General features: G+C 29.6%; 1 protein-coding gene across 19 annotated transcripts in view; it reads left to right on the plus strand.

Moving 5' to 3' along the window:
- LOC131944065 (kinesin light chain) overlaps positions 1 to 16994 on the plus strand; it is a 34769-nt gene extending 17775 nt beyond the window's left edge. For 8 of the 19 annotated variants that reach the window (XM_059304537.1, XM_059304538.1, XM_059304535.1 and 5 more), the window contains 13 exons: positions 310 to 397; positions 2206 to 2307; positions 2528 to 2611; positions 2963 to 3052; positions 4641 to 4740; positions 4922 to 4971; positions 5070 to 5140; positions 5369 to 5477; positions 7600 to 7758; positions 9553 to 9671; positions 10216 to 10254; positions 12337 to 12400; positions 12997 to 16994. In XM_059304537.1, coding sequence (XP_059160520.1) covers positions 310 to 397; positions 2206 to 2307; positions 2528 to 2611; positions 2963 to 3052; positions 4641 to 4740; positions 4922 to 4971; positions 5070 to 5140; positions 5369 to 5477; positions 7600 to 7758; positions 9553 to 9671; positions 10216 to 10254; positions 12337 to 12400; positions 12997 to 13101 — 1180 coding nt within the window. In that variant the 3' untranslated portion in view covers positions 13102 to 16994. Of the gene's footprint in view, positions 1 to 309; positions 398 to 2205; positions 2308 to 2527; positions 2612 to 2962; positions 3053 to 3809; positions 3900 to 4640; positions 4741 to 4921; positions 4972 to 5069; positions 5141 to 5368; positions 5478 to 7599; positions 7759 to 9552; positions 9672 to 10215; positions 10255 to 10831; positions 10853 to 11121; positions 11134 to 12336; positions 12401 to 12996 lie in introns of those variants that run through there. The other 11 variants (XM_059304540.1, XM_059304542.1, XM_059304544.1 and 8 more) reach the window with 11 other exon arrangements.
- The last annotated feature ends 135 nt before the right edge of the window (positions 16995 to 17129 follow it).

Genomic DNA, 17129 nt, shown 5'->3' on the forward strand with positions numbered 1-17129 from the left:
AACCAGTCAGGAATATTGATGGCTTTTTTTTTTAATTACTTTAAATTTTGATGAGTTTTTAATTCAAGTACAAAACTGGTGGACTATAAAAAGAAAATATTTTAAAATTTGGCTTGAGTTTTTAAGTCAAGCAAAAATCCTGGCCTATGTAAAGTTCTGCTTTTCAAAAAAATTGATCAGGTCTTGTTTTCAGAATCAAGATAGGAACCAGTGTCTGCACAAGAGGCCTACCAACTGTTTTGGCTATTGTTTTCTTTGTTTCTCTTTATGAATTTGACATTGACTCCTCTTGTTTACGCACTTGCAAAGGGACCAGGGAAAATACAAGGAAGCTGCCAATCTACTCAATGATGCCCTAAACATTCGTGAGAAGACCTTAGGCCCTGACCACCCAGCTGTGAGTTAACTAGGCGGTGATTGCTTACCCTGCATTGCATGAGCAGTCCATGTTGACGCTCGCATGTTGTTGTCACACTCAGCCCTGTGTTTTGAAACTCTTTTGTTTTTTTTATCTCAGTTGTTTCATTTTTACTGGAAACCTTGTTGCTTCAGTGTTATAAATACTCTGTTTACAAGGCCTTTATTGTCAGGAAAGGACATTTCTTTTTGTAGTTAGGGTTTCTAGATCTCCCATTTTATTTATTGTGTTAATTTATGTTTGGCTAGATTTTTTACAGAGAAAGCTATTCAAATATTCTGATAATTTTAAAAAGTAATTTCATCATTTTCATAAATTTCTGAAATATAACTAGAAAGTAAAATACCCTACATGCATTCTTCCCATCCTAGATGTAAAATTTTACTAATGTGATTCCTTTACCCTCCCCTTTCCTTTATTAAACAATTAATGGAAACAAAAGAGCTGAAATATCAATTCTATATTTTGAAATGTTTCTTTAAATACTCATTGCTTACCCCCAAAAATTAGCCTTTTTGTTGTTATTAGCTGTATTGTGCCTACGATTTAGGAAACTAGTTTTAAATGTTGTTTTACATTACAAATGCGGCCTAAACTATGTATTAAACAAATCTTTAGTAATTACAAGAATGCAGTCAATGTTTTGGTTTTGAGAAATCTTATTATCTTTTTTGTTCATTGTGTTTTTGATTTGGGTTTTTCTTTTAATTAATCTAAGCATTGATATTCAATTTAATTTATTATTCAATGTTAATTTATCTTCCAAACAATGATGCGGTTTTTTTTAAGAATTGTAAATTTCCATTTAATGAACAAGAATTTATTTTACATATATTAAATATTTTTAAAAAAAAAGGTTAACTTAACTCTTCAGCTATCAATTTTAGTTCATTTTATTTGAAAATGTAATTTAGATATTTGATTATTCAGTTATTAGTAAAAAGTTAGTATTGGGCATGTGGTTAACATAGAAATAGTTAATAAAGTAGTGCTTGCCAATCTTACTGTAGGTTATTGATTGTTATAGATGAAATACTATACTGAACAATTTTTAATCCACAAAATTATTAATGCATTCTAATTATGTTTAAAGCAGCAATGTTTTTGTTAAAAGTCAGAGATAAGATTTATATATTGAATGTAATCAGGCTCATTCGTATTGCCTCATTGAAAGGTTTGGGCTTGCTCTTTTACTGATTAATCACTTTTTAAAATGTATGTCGCACAAACTAATCATTAAGGATTTAATGCTTTAAACGTAGAAAAGCACACTATTCAAATCATGCTTGGTTATGAATTAGCTCATTAAGTAAGCAGTGAATTACTAAGGATTCTAGCATGCAAGCTAAAGATCTAATAAGACAAATTATATATATATATATATATATCTGAACATTTACATTGGTAGTGTGCTTTTCCCCTCTTAGTAAATATCCAATATTTTTAGGTACTTGAATTTTTTATGTCTGTTTTTTTTAAAGGATTTTTACATGTATTATGTTGTTGGTGATTTTTATTTATAACTGTTTTAGGTTAAGCTTCTGTTCTCATTTTATTAATTGTACTATATATGTATTAATTTAAACTGTTTTCAAATGTTTTAACCTTTAAAATGAACTGACTGTTAATATCAGTCAGTCACATACGCCTGAAAATATTTTCTAATAACATAATTTAATATTGATAAAGTTTTTTAAATGATTGTAAAAATTCTAAACTTTATGAACATTGTTTATAATGGTAATAATAAACATACTCTACAAGTTTCTACTGTTTTCTTTATCAAGGTGGCTGCCACATTAAACAATTTAGCTGTTTTGTATGGAAAACGTGGCAAATACAAAGAAGCAGAACCTTTGTGCAAACGAGCATTAGAAATTAGAGAAAAGGTAACCAATTCAAACATTCTTTCCTTTTATCAAAATTTTTTTTAAAAGATTGTTTTCACTCGTTAAAACATTCTGCACTGTAAACACAATTTTATTTTAAGTATTTTGTAATGATGGGTTTTTACATTGGTTGGCAATATATCGGTGAATTTTATCATGTTTTAATAAATGGATAAGTTTAAGCCCATATATTTATTGTATTTTTATTTTTTCTTTACAGGTACTAGGTAAAGACCATCCTGATGTAGCAAAGCAATTGAACAATTTGGCTTTGTTATGTCAAAATCAGGGCAAGTATGAGGAGGTAAGATCATTGTGTGTTTCACATGCTGGGTACACTTCACAGACAATATGTTCATATCAGTTATCATTGAAACAGTTGTCTTATTATCCAGTGTGATGTAATGCATCTTAAGTGAGGAACATCAACTTGGAAGAATAAGTTTATTTCTGCATCTCAAAAAAATAATATTTCTTAGAATTTCTCAGATAAAATTGAGCTGAGACTGATGCATCTTGAAGTTATCCAGCATTTGTTTTTATAAGAAGAAACGCCATAAATATCTGTCATTCAGATGTATGGAACAAGCTGGCTGGTACTTGGGTAGAGTTACCATGAGCTTAAAATTAAAACTAAAGAGTATGTTGCTTACAGGTGGAGCAGTACTATCAGAGAGCACTTGAGATCTATGAAGAAAAGCTGGGTCCTGATGACCCTAATGTAGCTAAAACTAAAAACAATTTGGTAAGACATCAAGGCAGAACTAGGCCCCCCTGGAGTTTCATTGGTCAATGTGCTATTAATGTCCATGGCTGCTTTTGGTGTTTAATAAAAAAAAATTTTTTTAAATGTGCAAGGTTGTGGATTAGTCTATTTAGAAACTTGTCATTGGAGATTGCTTGTAAAGACTTTTTAAGACTTGAACACTTGTATATAAAATACTTGTGATGCTAAGAATCCTTTAAAAACAAGTTAATTTTTAAAAATAATTTTCAGTTTAATCTTTTTAAAATATTATAGATGCACAACCTTTTACAATTAAAAATTATTCGTATGTAATTTAAATATTTTTTTTTATTATTGGTTTATGGGACTCTTTCTTTGACAATTTTTTTTTATACAGTGTTGATAAAATAAAAACAGAAATAAGTAGTTCATGAATCATCAGCAGTGATGGCTGTTTATCTTCAAAATTGTCGTATTTTCAAACTTCACATGACAATTTTAAACCGGAACCTTATCATTTATTTAAAAATTTGATTTGTTTGTAAATCTTTCTGAACACAGCTATCCTGTCATTTAAAAAAATTTTAAACCAGGATAATATTGGTCAGTGTTTTGTTTTTAAAATAAAGCTTGAGGAAAAAAAAACTAATCTAAAGCCATTCAGAAGGATTTACTGTTTTTCCTGCATGCTCCATAAATGTTTTTAATCTTTTTTTTATGTCATGTTGTAATTTTTTTTATTTCCTATTGTTATGGGTGTACGTGCTGCTTCCAGGTGGAAAAATATTACCTACGAGCATTAGAAATATACAAGAAAAGGTTGGGGCCAGATGATCCTAATGTTGTGAAAACTCAGAATAATTTGGTAAGCTGCGTATGCCCAGAGAATGACTAAAAATGCCTCAACTAACTACTCAAGGATTTTGCCAGAAATAAGTTACTCTTGTATTCATTAAAAAAAAGAAATCCTGTTTTTAGGAGTGAGGTCTAATATTTATTTTATATCTTACAATGTTCCCAAGGATAGTTTTCTTTACTGCCATTAGCATTATTTTTTTTTGTTATCCTTAGTTTAATTGTTGTGCTCACTGACTTAGGCATTAGGATCTAAGTAAGATTATCATATCAGTAACAGTTTCTCATTGATAAAGTTTAAAGTTTCACCTTAATTATAACAGTAAAATTATTTGCTTTTTTAATATTACTTTCAAAAAGTTTTGTAAATTTACTTTGATATTGTTTTTGAATGGATGTTTTTTTTAAATATTTCAAATCTTTTGAAATCTGTTCATCAAAAATAGTCCCTTTTTATTTTTTTAAATGTGGTGTTATGTTGCCTTTTTTAAAAAAAATACTAATATTTGCTTTTCTTGTCATTAACATTTTTATTTTAGTAATTACATCTTACTATTTTAAATTGCCATGTTTAATTTTACAATTCTTTTATTTAAAAAAAAATTAATCACAAAAAAGTATATAATTAATATTGTTTAAACATTTATCCTCAAAGCAATATATTTTAGATCAATGCTAATAATTAAAAATGTTTTAAATTGTCCAGTCTTTCAAATATAAATGCTTTTGACATAATATAAATAATTTATAGGCTTCAGCATATTTGAAGCAAGGCAAATACAAACAAGCAGAAGTTTTATATAAAGAAGTTTTAACAAGAGCACATGAAAAAGAATTTGGGAAAGTTGAAGGTAAACATTGACATTTTTTACAGCTTATGAGATGAAACTGTAAGATACTTTTCTGTATAATATAATAGTTAAAAAAAAATAATCCGAGTACTAAAGTTTTACATGTTTTAGATTGTTAGCTAATTTTTATATACCACTTTTAAAATAGAAATGCATTTAAAAACTGACTTGATTTGCCTAGGTGAAAATAAACCTATATGGATGAGAGCCGAAGAACGAGAAGAAAATAAGGTATAATATTTTGCATTTTTAAGTGCTTGATCAATCTACCTGGTAAAATTTCTCTGTTGATAAACAAAATTTTTAACAATTTAAAAATGTATTGTTAGGGTAAAAGTAAAGAAGGTGGACCTCCATTGCCAGAATATGGTGGCTGGCACAAGAATGCCAAAGTTGACAGGTAAAGATGATCAGCTGAGTAATTTATCACTTTGTGAATAATAAATTTAATATTTATTTGTAAGCCTTTTTTTTACTGCCTGTATTTCAAATTGGTTTAATACATAAATGTATGTTGTTTTTTTCTGTTTTATATATGAGTGGTAACTTCTTAGAAAAGTAGTCAACAGTTGTTTCATTTAAGTAAGTATTTCAAAGAATTTTAAAAAGGCACTAATTTTGTCCTTAGCCCAACTGTTACCACAACACTGAAGAATCTTGGTGCCCTTTACCGGAGACAGGGAAAGTACGAGGCTGCAGAAACACTGGAGGAATGTGCTATCAAGTCCAAGAAAAATGTGAGTACCTAAACATTTGCTTGTTGGAATTTCAGGAGGCCAGTTGCTGCTCTAAGGGTTTTGCACCCAGTTTTGAAAGCTGCTTCTGATAGATCTGTGAACCTTATTTTTATTCTCAGGAAATTTTTTGCGGGATAGAAGGCGGACAACTAATTTCATTAATTTTTAAATACATTTTGTATAGTTTATGTCAAGCACATGCACAATTTTACTGCTGAGGTACAGTTCTATATTTTGAGCCGTGTCATCCTTGTTAACTCAATGAATTTTTTTTATATACCTTGAGCAGCTACTTATAATAAAAACATTGAATTGAATCATGTTTTATATAAGGCCAAGCAGCAAAATATTCTAAGCTGTGTGTAATGTATCCTTGTTGAACAGTATTCAATGGAGTTTTATGACTGTTTTGAATGAATAGGAGACCCATAAAAAAGTTTTATTGTTGAAACTACCTCCATAATGTTTTAACCATTTTGAATGCTTTTTCCTTAGATGACATCAATTTATATTGATTATGTAAACACGTGTTTGCTAGTTATTTTAATCAAGTAGAGAATGATGTATCTATGTAGAAATAAGACAAGTTAGTGGTGTATGTTAGCATCAATTCACTCATCATGACACATCAGCTCATTGAGAGTTCCCTTACAGAACCACTGAGGTTCTTTAAATTTTGGAATTTATTTTTAATGTGTTAGCAAGAAGAGAAAACTGATTTTTTTTAAACATATATTATGGTTAAAAGTTTAATTTATGTTTTTTTTTTTTTTACCTTATAAAGAGCACATTTCATGCAAATAAGATTTTTACAGCAATTTTAATATAAAGTAAAAAGGGTCGTATAAAATGTATTGGGTATTGGTTGAACTATAGGATTGTTCACTACAGCACGAGCGCCTTCAACAACACCCCATTTTGGTGAATGCTGCTAATGGTCCACACACACTCTGATCTGGTCCCCCAACAGTCCTTCTCTTTCATTTGTCTCTGATCATCTTCCTGTGACTTTATCATTGACAGTGGATAAGTGTATTCATGCACGTGTGTGATGAGTGTACATGCCATATTAAACATCTTGGTAACTTAGTGGTATTTTTATGCTTTGATTTATGCTGTTATTTTTCTTAAAAATGTGTTGCTTGTTGCTAAACTTTCTTCAAGATTTATATAGGTGTGTTCTTAAGCTAGTAATTTTTATCTATTTTACTGAATTTGTTTAATTAGGAATTTTAAAATTTTAACCCTAAAAGTGAAAAAAAAAAATTACTAAACTTTGACAAACTGCCAGGCAAATCATCACAGCTAGTCTTATTAGAATTTTTTTTTTGTAATAAATCACATTGCAAAGCCTTGCTAGATGTATGATACACATTTTCCTTACACATATTCCTTGCACGACACAGCAGCTTAATTGTAGTATTATATGCATGGTGTGAAAGTTTAGCAACATGTAGTTAACATTTCTTACTATTAATTTTTTTGTTCCATTTTGTTTCGTTATGTTAAATTTTCTTTTTTTATTTATTTAAAAAAAAACAGTTGTCTTTCTCCAGAGAATTATGAACTTATATTTGATGAACATTTGAAATGGCTCTCCACATTTACAGATTCGTCCAGTATAATGTTGTTTTGTTTATAAACTTCAAGATTTACATTTTTAAGTTACCTTTATTCCCCTTTATTTATTTTGCAAGTAGGCATCAGAACACACATCATTGGGTAAAGAATTTTTTAAACAAATATTTTGCATAACATCCCAGTTCACAGACAACCCTGAATTTTTATAAGACTGTTGAAATCATGGAGAGCATTTCACTAAAGATATCAAAAGATTGTCTACATTTGTGTTAAATTGTTACCACACTATTCCAACCATCCCTCTTACCTACAGCATGTTAAGATTGTTTCTTTTTTAGTATTCTGAAGCATTTTTTGTGTGTGTTCAATTCTGATGCCTGCAAAACACAAGAAAAAGAATAGAATTGAATTACAGGTCATTTTTTTCCCCCCAGTTATTGTGGATAAACAATGTAGGGCATGACAAATTTTTTTTTAAGTTCTATATCCCTCCCGATAAAGTTAGGTTTTCTTTCTTTGGTTGCCTCCTCTGGCTGCGTAGGCTTTGACCACAGGTGGGAAGATCGGCAAACTCACAACAGATTTGGGTATAAATGACACCCCGCCTGCCTCCAACAGAGGCCGCGTGGCTGCTCGGCATGGGCCCTCTGACCCCAACGAAAATGAGGATGTGAGTAGTGGATTGTGGCTAGGGGACGGGGTGAGTATGAGCACTGCCTCCTCGACCTGAAACTTTCCAATAGCCAGCAGCAGTCTCACTACAGCTTATTCCAGTCCAGTTTCTAAGCTGCTTTTTTTATTCCCATTTTTTTTTTTTATCAATCACCTTTATCCTATTTTTGTTTTGGGGAATACTGGAACATGAATTGAAAAATAAAAATAAATAAAGCACTGTTTATTTATGTTTATTTTTATTTGCAAATAATTTTTTATTTTCTCGAGTACACTGGAAAAAACAACAATCTAAATAATTTATTGGAAAGATTTCTCTGTTGTCTCTCAGTGAAAATATAGTTTATCAAGACAGTTGTTTGCTTTTGCTTTCTTTTCCTTTGAACAATCTTTTGTGTATACTGATTAGTATGTATTTAACAAAAGTTCAAACTGATTCTTTAAAAATAAAATACTAGACTGAAAAACTATTTTCACAAATGTTTTTAAAATTAGTAATTAGCTTCAATAAATAAATGTGTTTTTGAATAATAAAAAGCTTAGCTTATTCTAAAGAAAAAGCCATAAGTAATAATAGGTATCTGAAAAGTTTTAATTAAGATTTCTTTAATTTATAAGTGCATACTCTTCACATACCACCCCCTTATAAATTCGTTCTAATCCTAAGAAGTAGTTCATAAAATCACTCTAGACAATTAAAATAAACATCCTAGTTTATAGATTTTAAATTGATTAAAAAATGCGCAATTTATAATTATTTGTTGTTTTAAAAAACCCACCAAAATAACATTCTGCTTTTAAATTTTTTTAAAAATCAACGTAAGTTTTGGTATATTATTTTTATAATCCTTATGTTTAACTTGATTCTGCTTTAGATGTCAAAATAAACTATCACATTTGATCACTGTTTGCTGTTTGCATGACAGGGTTATGGAAATTAAGACACATTTTCAAATATCTTTTTTCTCTCATACATTTATTTTTCTATTTCTTCATCCATTTGCGGTTTGATACATTTCCAATAAGTTTAAAATAAATTGTCCAGACCAGCAAACACTGATGAAATACCAAGCATAGTGTACAATTGACTTATTTAAGAAATTATCTAATACAAGACTATTTATGTATCTTTTAGTGGAGCTTTCAGTAATAAGCCTTACTAAATGTACCATTTTCACTGAGAGAGAGACCACTTGGCAGTGCTTATACTTTGTAGTTAAGTGCTTAGTGTTGTGTTCCTGTAATTTTATGTAGGTCGAGTAAATGATGTGAAATAACAAATGTAACTAACACTAATTTGGTGTTAACAAGTTACTAGATTTTATGCTTATAACTTAAAACACATTTTTAAAATACAATTATTGTTATCCAAATGTAAATTTAGTAGTTTCTTAATCTGCACAAGTTAATTTTTTTTATTAATTCTTTGAATTTTAAAAATTTACTCAAGAAAAAAATCAATTTTGGTGTCTTAGGTTTCTTTTGCACTTTTCCTCTTGTTGTTGTGTACTTGCATGCTTGTTAGATAACATACCTGATTTAACCAGTTTTTAAATAGTTCAATACTGATCGTATTTCTAAATATAAGAATGCTCTAAGCATAAAAAATTCAATTACATTAAATAAAGATTCTTATAAAATAATTAAAACAATTTTGAATCAAAGAAAAGCTAAAATGATAATACAGAAAAAAAGCAGTAAATGGAATATGGTAGAAATAGAACATTGTCATACTTTTCATCCTAACTCTCCGCATCCACCATTTCATAAACCTCCATCATCATTCAAATCACATTGCCCTGTTATCTAAATGACCTATCAGAGTGGAAGGATGCGACGTAGCGGTTCATTTACCAAATTGAGGGCGTCGTTGAAGCGCAGCAGTGCTAAACTTGTACAGAAACTCAAAGGAAAGGGCCCTGAAGGCGAAGCAGGTGGAAGGTACGAGTGGTTATGAATTATTTTCTTAAGCCTAACAAAATATACAGGGCAGTAATATCTTGTAGTTGTAGAAAGTGCTCGATTAATATTTATAGGTTTTAACACGAAAAATGGGTTAGCTCAATTTCAGCAATTGTATATTCAACTGCTTGCTGTTTGTCAATTACCAGATTTTTCTTAAGCCAGTATTTACTGTTTCAAAGTTCTGGCTGTAAAGATTGTTGTCCACATTTAAAAAAATAAACTTGAATATTTTTAAATTTAAATCCAGCAAAAATACTCTTTTTTTTTGCCTCTGTATAAAAATATTTTAATCTTTCAAAATTCAAAGCTTCTACTAATAGTAATTTAACAAGAAAACTGTAAATTTAAGTAGCATTCTTTATATCCTCATGTGAAATTTTACCATTGTGATATTACTTGTCTAACATTTTTAAAGATCATTTTAGTGCCATAAAAATCTGTTCATAAATCAAAGCTACATCTCTTTAAAGAAATATGGTCATCATTTATGTTTTGACAACTGTTGACTTTTTTCCATTAGCTTTAATTGGCATGTACGAAGCCTTTACTATTCTGAGAGGTTGGTTCTAAAGAATATTTTCCCTTCCAAATACATTTTTATCTTGTGTGCGTTAGCCAACTTTTTAGAAATGGAATTATAAAACAATGCTCTTAACTAGACGTAAAAAAAGAACTGCTTTAATTCATATTGCTTAACACCTTTCCCATGCAAAAAAAAAGTTTTTAAAATTCATGGCTTAAATTAAATTATAGAAGTGAACAATTATATTGTAGAATTTAACTATTTAAATTAAATAATAACATTTTAAAAATAAATTAACATTTTAAAAATACTTTTAAGAACTTCTACAGCGATGCATGAAATATTGATTTGGGTCTTATCAATCATCAAAAAGTGTTTTAAAACATCATGTAATATTCCAGTCATTATACCAAACGTTTTTAAAACAACAGCTAAGAACCCTGTCAAGCTTGTAAAAAAAATATTTTTAAAACCTCAGCAAAAAACCCTGTCATTCCTCCTGAGCATAAATGCAGTTTCATCTCATCATGTAATTACTGAATAAATCCTTGACTGGTACCTAAATTTCTTTTATTTTATTTTTTGTCATCCACTTTCCACCTTGTCCTGACAGAAACTGGATAGCCCTGGAAAGGTCAGTTTAAATCTGGTACTGCTAGATCTCAGACCTAAATCCTGATACTTGTTTTTGTTCTGCTTCAGTTTTATGTCGTACTAACCATGTAGTAGCAAATATTCAGCTACTGATTACCTAATCATTCAGAAAAAAATAATGGGGTGGGGTTTTAATTTAATTTAGCTGATGAATCTAAGACAGTTAAGCATTATAATATTTATTAACATTGATTGCGCTTACTTTTTAAAATATGTAAAACCAGAGCTTTTATCTTATCTTTATTAAAGATAAAAGATGACGTAAGCAACATGTGGTGCCATTAAAATCCTTTTCTGTTTTTTTTTTAATTGTAAACATGACTTACTAAATTTTAATTGTTCATTTATCATTCACATAAGTCTACAAATAATAACAGATTCTGCAAATGTAATACTGAAAAATTAATATTTAAAAATGCTTTGCAATTGTTACAACAAAGATATACTTTTTTAAATATAATGTACGATTAAATCTGATTGGAACAAATGATAATTTTGCACTTTTGGAGGGTTTTTTGTTATGAGTATCACTCAAACATGCATGTTGGGGCTAGTTGTTTCTTTTTTAATAGAATATTTTTACTCATAGTAAAATTGTTTTTATAACCACTTTCTACACTAAAAACAGTTTTTCTACAAAAAGATTTTAAAATAGTTCTGCTCTAGACTTGATTGGATTTCATGCTTTGTACATGCATAAATATATAAACATCACCTGCTAGGCTTTTATCCAAATTTGGATGTCATTAAAAACTCTATCTTGCATACAGCACTATTATTTCATACACAATGAATGGGTGATGTCACATCTGATACAGTTTGGTATTTTGTGCATTTGTAAGCAAAACAGATTTTGCACAATAGATTATTTATCTTTTATTTAGAGGTTTTTGACCCTTTTTTTTTGTGTGTGTGTGCTGTTGTTCAAGTTTTTGTCTTTTTATTGTTAATGTAGGAAACTTAGCTTTAACAAAGGCCTATGGGATGTCTGTAAACATTGGATACAGAATTTTCAGAGTTTTTCTTTTAGATCATGTCCCCATCTATTTTTACGACTAATGACTGTTTTTTTTTAGCTTTCATACAAACATTACTTTACATAGTAAAAAAAAAAATCTATCATGATTAATTGCATTTTTTTTTTCAAAAATGAATTCACATTTTTTAGAGAAGCTTGTGTATATTGCTTAACCTGCTTTTGTTTTCATAAGCTAATTGAAGTGTTACATTGTATAAAACAACAGATTAATATTGCTATACAAGAAATGTTTATACACAACTTAAAAATAATATTCATTATACTCAAAATGCTGTTTTGGTTTTTTTCCCTATAAAATGTTGGCCTTTTTTGCATTTTATAATGTTTAACTTGGCAGCTTCTTAGTAATGTACCTTATAATTTGCCATGTTAATGTTAATTTATTATTATTGTTATTTATTAAATATACCCTTATTGTCTCTTAGTATGAAAAGAGCAAGCTCCATGTCAGTTCTCAACATAATCAGCAGTAGTGATGACAAGTTACATGTAAGTCAACCCTCTCTCTGTTCCTTAGTTGTTTTACACATATGGGTGTCTGAAAATATCAACCCACAGTGGGACTATAATATTGTGGGCTTTCTTAGAAAGCAATTGTAGGAATAAATTGTACATAACAAATGGAGGACTTAAAAAAACTGTTCACAGCCCTTGTTCAGGAAAGATGCAGGATAATGTTCAGAATTGTTGATCAAAAACTTCTTTAAAATAAAATAAAAAATTATTTGATCTATATTATAAACTACCACATTATTATTTTTTATGCCCTATATTTATTTCAACTGTTAAACATTATTTATACATTTAATATTCGTAGTTAAGTCCCTCTTTAAACCTAGCAATCCATTGGGCAGATGAAGTAGAGTTCTTGACCTCAGCATATGAAGGGATGGTATGGTCAGCACCTCCTTTCATGTGGACTCAGGGGCGTGCTACAGCCAATGGACCAAACTCAGATCTGAACGCGAGACTTTTGGACAAGAAGCCAAACACTACCATTTGGCCATGCCATCCCACATTTAATATTCATAAGACTATTTATTTATTTTGCCAAAAACATAAATAAAAACTGTTTTCTAATGTAGGAAAGTCGGCGATCAGTTGGAGACTTGAGTATACAAAGTACAGGAGACCTTAGTGTACGGGGTAGGACAGCCAGCACAGACCAGTTGCCTGCAAGATTGTTTTAGCTTGGAATTTTGTTTAGCTTAATCATATTGTGCTTGAACAGTGATGAGAGACTGCTTGAATGAAAGAGAAAAATATTTTAGCTTTTTGTACTTTATAAGGAACTTCACACAAAAAAATGTAGGCCTAGTTAAATGTTTATTACTATTAGAAAATCTTTTGTTTTTTTTGGAAAAAAAAGTGTAAATGTTTTTTGATTTATTGCTTGCAAAAGGTTTACTAAATTACTTTGACCAACTGCTAGGTATTTATGAGATGCTGAGTATGCTGTAACAAGATGCTTTTATAAGCATTTTTTGAAAATACATTAAAAATCATTGAATATGTAGACCACACCATCAACAACCACTTTCCTTTTACACAGTAGAAAAAAATAAACAAATACATAATAATTATAAACCTTTTTTTTTTTTTGAGGTTTTTTGTTTTCTTGTGATTTGGAAACATAAAAGTCATCATGTGTAGCAAAATTCACTAAGTTTTTATAGTGGTCAATCACGTTGATTATTCTGTTTTTAAAAAAAAAAAAATTGTATCATTCATGAATGGCCAACAGTGGTGTGAGGTATGGTTGTTTAAGTATACTATCCATCAAAGAAAATATTCTGACAAACTTTAACTTCATTGACAATATTTGAAAACGTGATACATTTAATCTTTTTTATTGCTTTTCTATTTTTTAAATTGCCATCATCAACTCAGTTCTGCATCTCCATCTAGTCATCATTTAGTGTTCTTCGTTTTAAATTTAGGTTGTAGTACTTTTTAAAAACAAAATCTGTGTGAAAGTAAAGGCATGCATGGCTTTAACATAGGTCTCCCGTACACAACCAAAGGTCTTTCATCCATTAGAACTGACTGCCTGGATGGGGCGATACTTTCCGTCACATCATCGTAACAAGCCACTCCTGCAAGCACCAAACACTTTCACCTAATTCTCTTTGATAAAAAAAAAGTCTTCAGGTTTAAATGTCATTGTTGGTCTCACAAACATCTTTTTTTTTTTTGTTTACGGTATTTCATTTCTCTTAGTAGATTGGGCTCATTCACATCTTAAAATGCTGAAAAAAATCTTATTTAAAAAAAAAATTAGAATAAGTTACTTGATTTTGTTACATGTGTTTTTCTTAAACAAGAGTGTGTCTTCTCCATTATCATATAAAACAAAAACATTATTTAGAAATACCTACCTTATTTCCAAAGCATACGTGTATTTAAAACCTCCAACTCACTCAATACATTATAATGTTAATTTAAAGTTAGTGATAGAATGTTTTTACAGACTTGTTCTGGCTTGTTGGGAGCTATCTCATAGAGAGACATTTATCAGACCTTCTCTTTACACACAAATGTTTCGCTCTTTCTTCTAGAGAGGAGTTTTGTGCCAAATGATACTCTGTGTAGCATTAATTCCTGACAAGTCTAGAACTGTCACTGGCATGACCAGAGGGTTGGTTCACATGTGTTTGCCATTATGCATAGACATCATTACATGTATAATTCTCATTTTTCACCGATCAAATTACTGCTTTGTGCTGGATTTCTTTGAAGAGTGGGTTAACTGGGGGGAAATAACAATTGCTTACCTTGCACACTTATCCCATTTTAGTTTTTAATTTCTAATTTCCAATTGTTCATGTAGTTTGAGTTTGGTTGAATTCTTATTCATGAATTAACCACATGGAACCCCCATAGTATTTATGTTCTTGTACATCTCATCTTTGATTTTCATAGTCTCTTCCATTGAGATCAAACTTATCATGTGGATTAGCTCATTGTATTAAGAGATGGAGTAAAAACAATCTTTTAGTGTATTTGTCAATCTGAATATAGATGTTAAAAGGCTGTGATTATATAGATTCATCAAGTTTTGTCCTCAGTTTCATCTTAATTTTTATTTACCGCTGCTTTTTTTTTTTTGTTTCGCTGTACATATACATAAGCCAATGTTAGTTCACCCTATATTTTTAAAAATGTTCTGGCATTCTTACCAGGTTGAAAATTTTCAAAAATATTGTAGGGAAAATTAGAGATAATTTGACTTTGAATGAAATTTCTAATTTGTCATGTGGATGTATCTATTGTAGTTATAAACTTTTCTGATTAGCTTATCAAATGCTATTTAAGTCCAATAAAAAAAAACATCTCCTTTTCATGTGTGTGCGTTTCATTTTTAAAAATGTAAATGGGACTAATTTTAATTTAGTCATTACTACATCAAATTTATGAGTGCAATGAAATCTCATGCGAGATTATTTTAAAATCTTGCTGATTCTTTTCCCAATACATATTTACTGGGTGGATGTTGAGGCAAAAAAATGTAATATTTACCCCTAAAGAGAAGAAAACTTAATCAGTTATGAAATGTAACTTGTAGAACAGTAATATATTCTTTAGCCGTTAAATATCTATATGTAATCACTGCTAAGGCTGTACTTGTTTAATAACCCTTTTATGCCATTAATAATTAAGTTAATATAAAAAAAAACATCTGAGTGTCTTTATTAATATGTATTAATTACAATAATTTAGTGCTTTTTAGAACAAGAGTGAATGAATGAAGTTTGTGAGTTTTGAGAGTGGCCTTAGTGACATTTTGTTCAAGCATGATTACCATAGAAATGTGGCTGCCTCACCTTGCAAGCATATTATAAACCATTCCATCAAGTAAACGTTTGTTAACAGTACAGTAATGCTTATCTCAATGTAGTGTTGTTTAGTTGTCTAAGTTTAGAATAAAATTATCTTTTTCTCATTTATGAAGTCTGCACCTTTCTGAAGCTAAATCATTAGTTCCACCCAGATTATGTATAAACAACTTTACTGCTCTAAACATATTTATAAATTCTTTTAAAGGATCCAACATTGAGCGAAACAAAATCTGGATAATTTACTCCCTACCTTTCAAATGCTAGCTTAACTGTATTTTTTAAAATCAATTTGCCATGTTGCATTTAGTGGCAACTTTTTTTTGTCCAGCTTAACTGCCAGTGTTATCACCACTAGAATATTATGTGCATATTATTTTTGTGCGTGAATTGAGAGAAAAATGAAAGTGACTGAAAAAAGGGTAAGACATAGTTGAGCTATTGTGCAATTCAAACATCAGGGCTTTTTAATTTATATTTTGTAATGTATTTTTTCAAGACTTGGCGTGGAAATATTTGTTGTAAATTATTTCAAATGCAATTGGTTTCAAAATTACTAACGGAATTCTATTGCTAGTTTAATTAAGTTCAAGAGCTGTATTTAATTATTAGTTCACAATCTAATAATAAATCTATATTTTAATTATTATTTTTTTTAAATTACGATTATTGCAACAAAAAAATAATTGTGACTCAATATTTTAATAAACTTCAGAAAATAAATCAATGCTTGAACATCTTATAAAATTGTCCAAAACATTTTAAGGTTTGTTTATACCCCTTTTTTCAGTCCCTCTAAAATATGCTTGTACCACAGTAGAACTTTGTTATAACCAAACTGTGTCTTGTGAATACAATTTTTATATATTATAAAAAAAATATTTGGACAATCTTTAAAAAAAAACCTGGTTTAGTGATAAGTAAAACGGACTAACCATTTCTAACAAACTTATTAGTATGGCACCAGATCAGTGTGTGAATTGAAATACCTGTATTGACGAATGAAGGCTATAATGTAATGCTTGATCTTACTGTACACTTAACTATCATACATTATATTAGTGTATTGTACTTGCTTGTCTGGGTCTGCTATTACTGAATCAACAGCTAATGCAAACAAAATTTCCCCTAATGGTAAGGGGCTTAAATTACATGTACTTTTTGGAGTAATCTGGGTTCATGTACAGCAAAATACATTTCTAAGCTTTTGTTGAATCCTGATTATTTATTAAATTTGGTCAATCATATTCAGATGTGTTCTGTCTTTATTTGTGAAAATCTTTGGTAAAATCCATACAGATTCAACAATTTTAATAGTGTACTGATAGTTTATTGGATAAGAACCAATAACTTTCTGTCAGTAACCCAAGCATCTGGAATGA

The sequence above is a fragment of the Physella acuta genome, unplaced genomic scaffold (assembly GCF_028476545.2).
Source record: "Physella acuta isolate Inbredline_101_S28 unplaced genomic scaffold, ASM2847654v3 ptg000480l, whole genome shotgun sequence".
Taxonomy (NCBI): Eukaryota; Metazoa; Mollusca; class Gastropoda; family Physidae; genus Physella; species Physella acuta.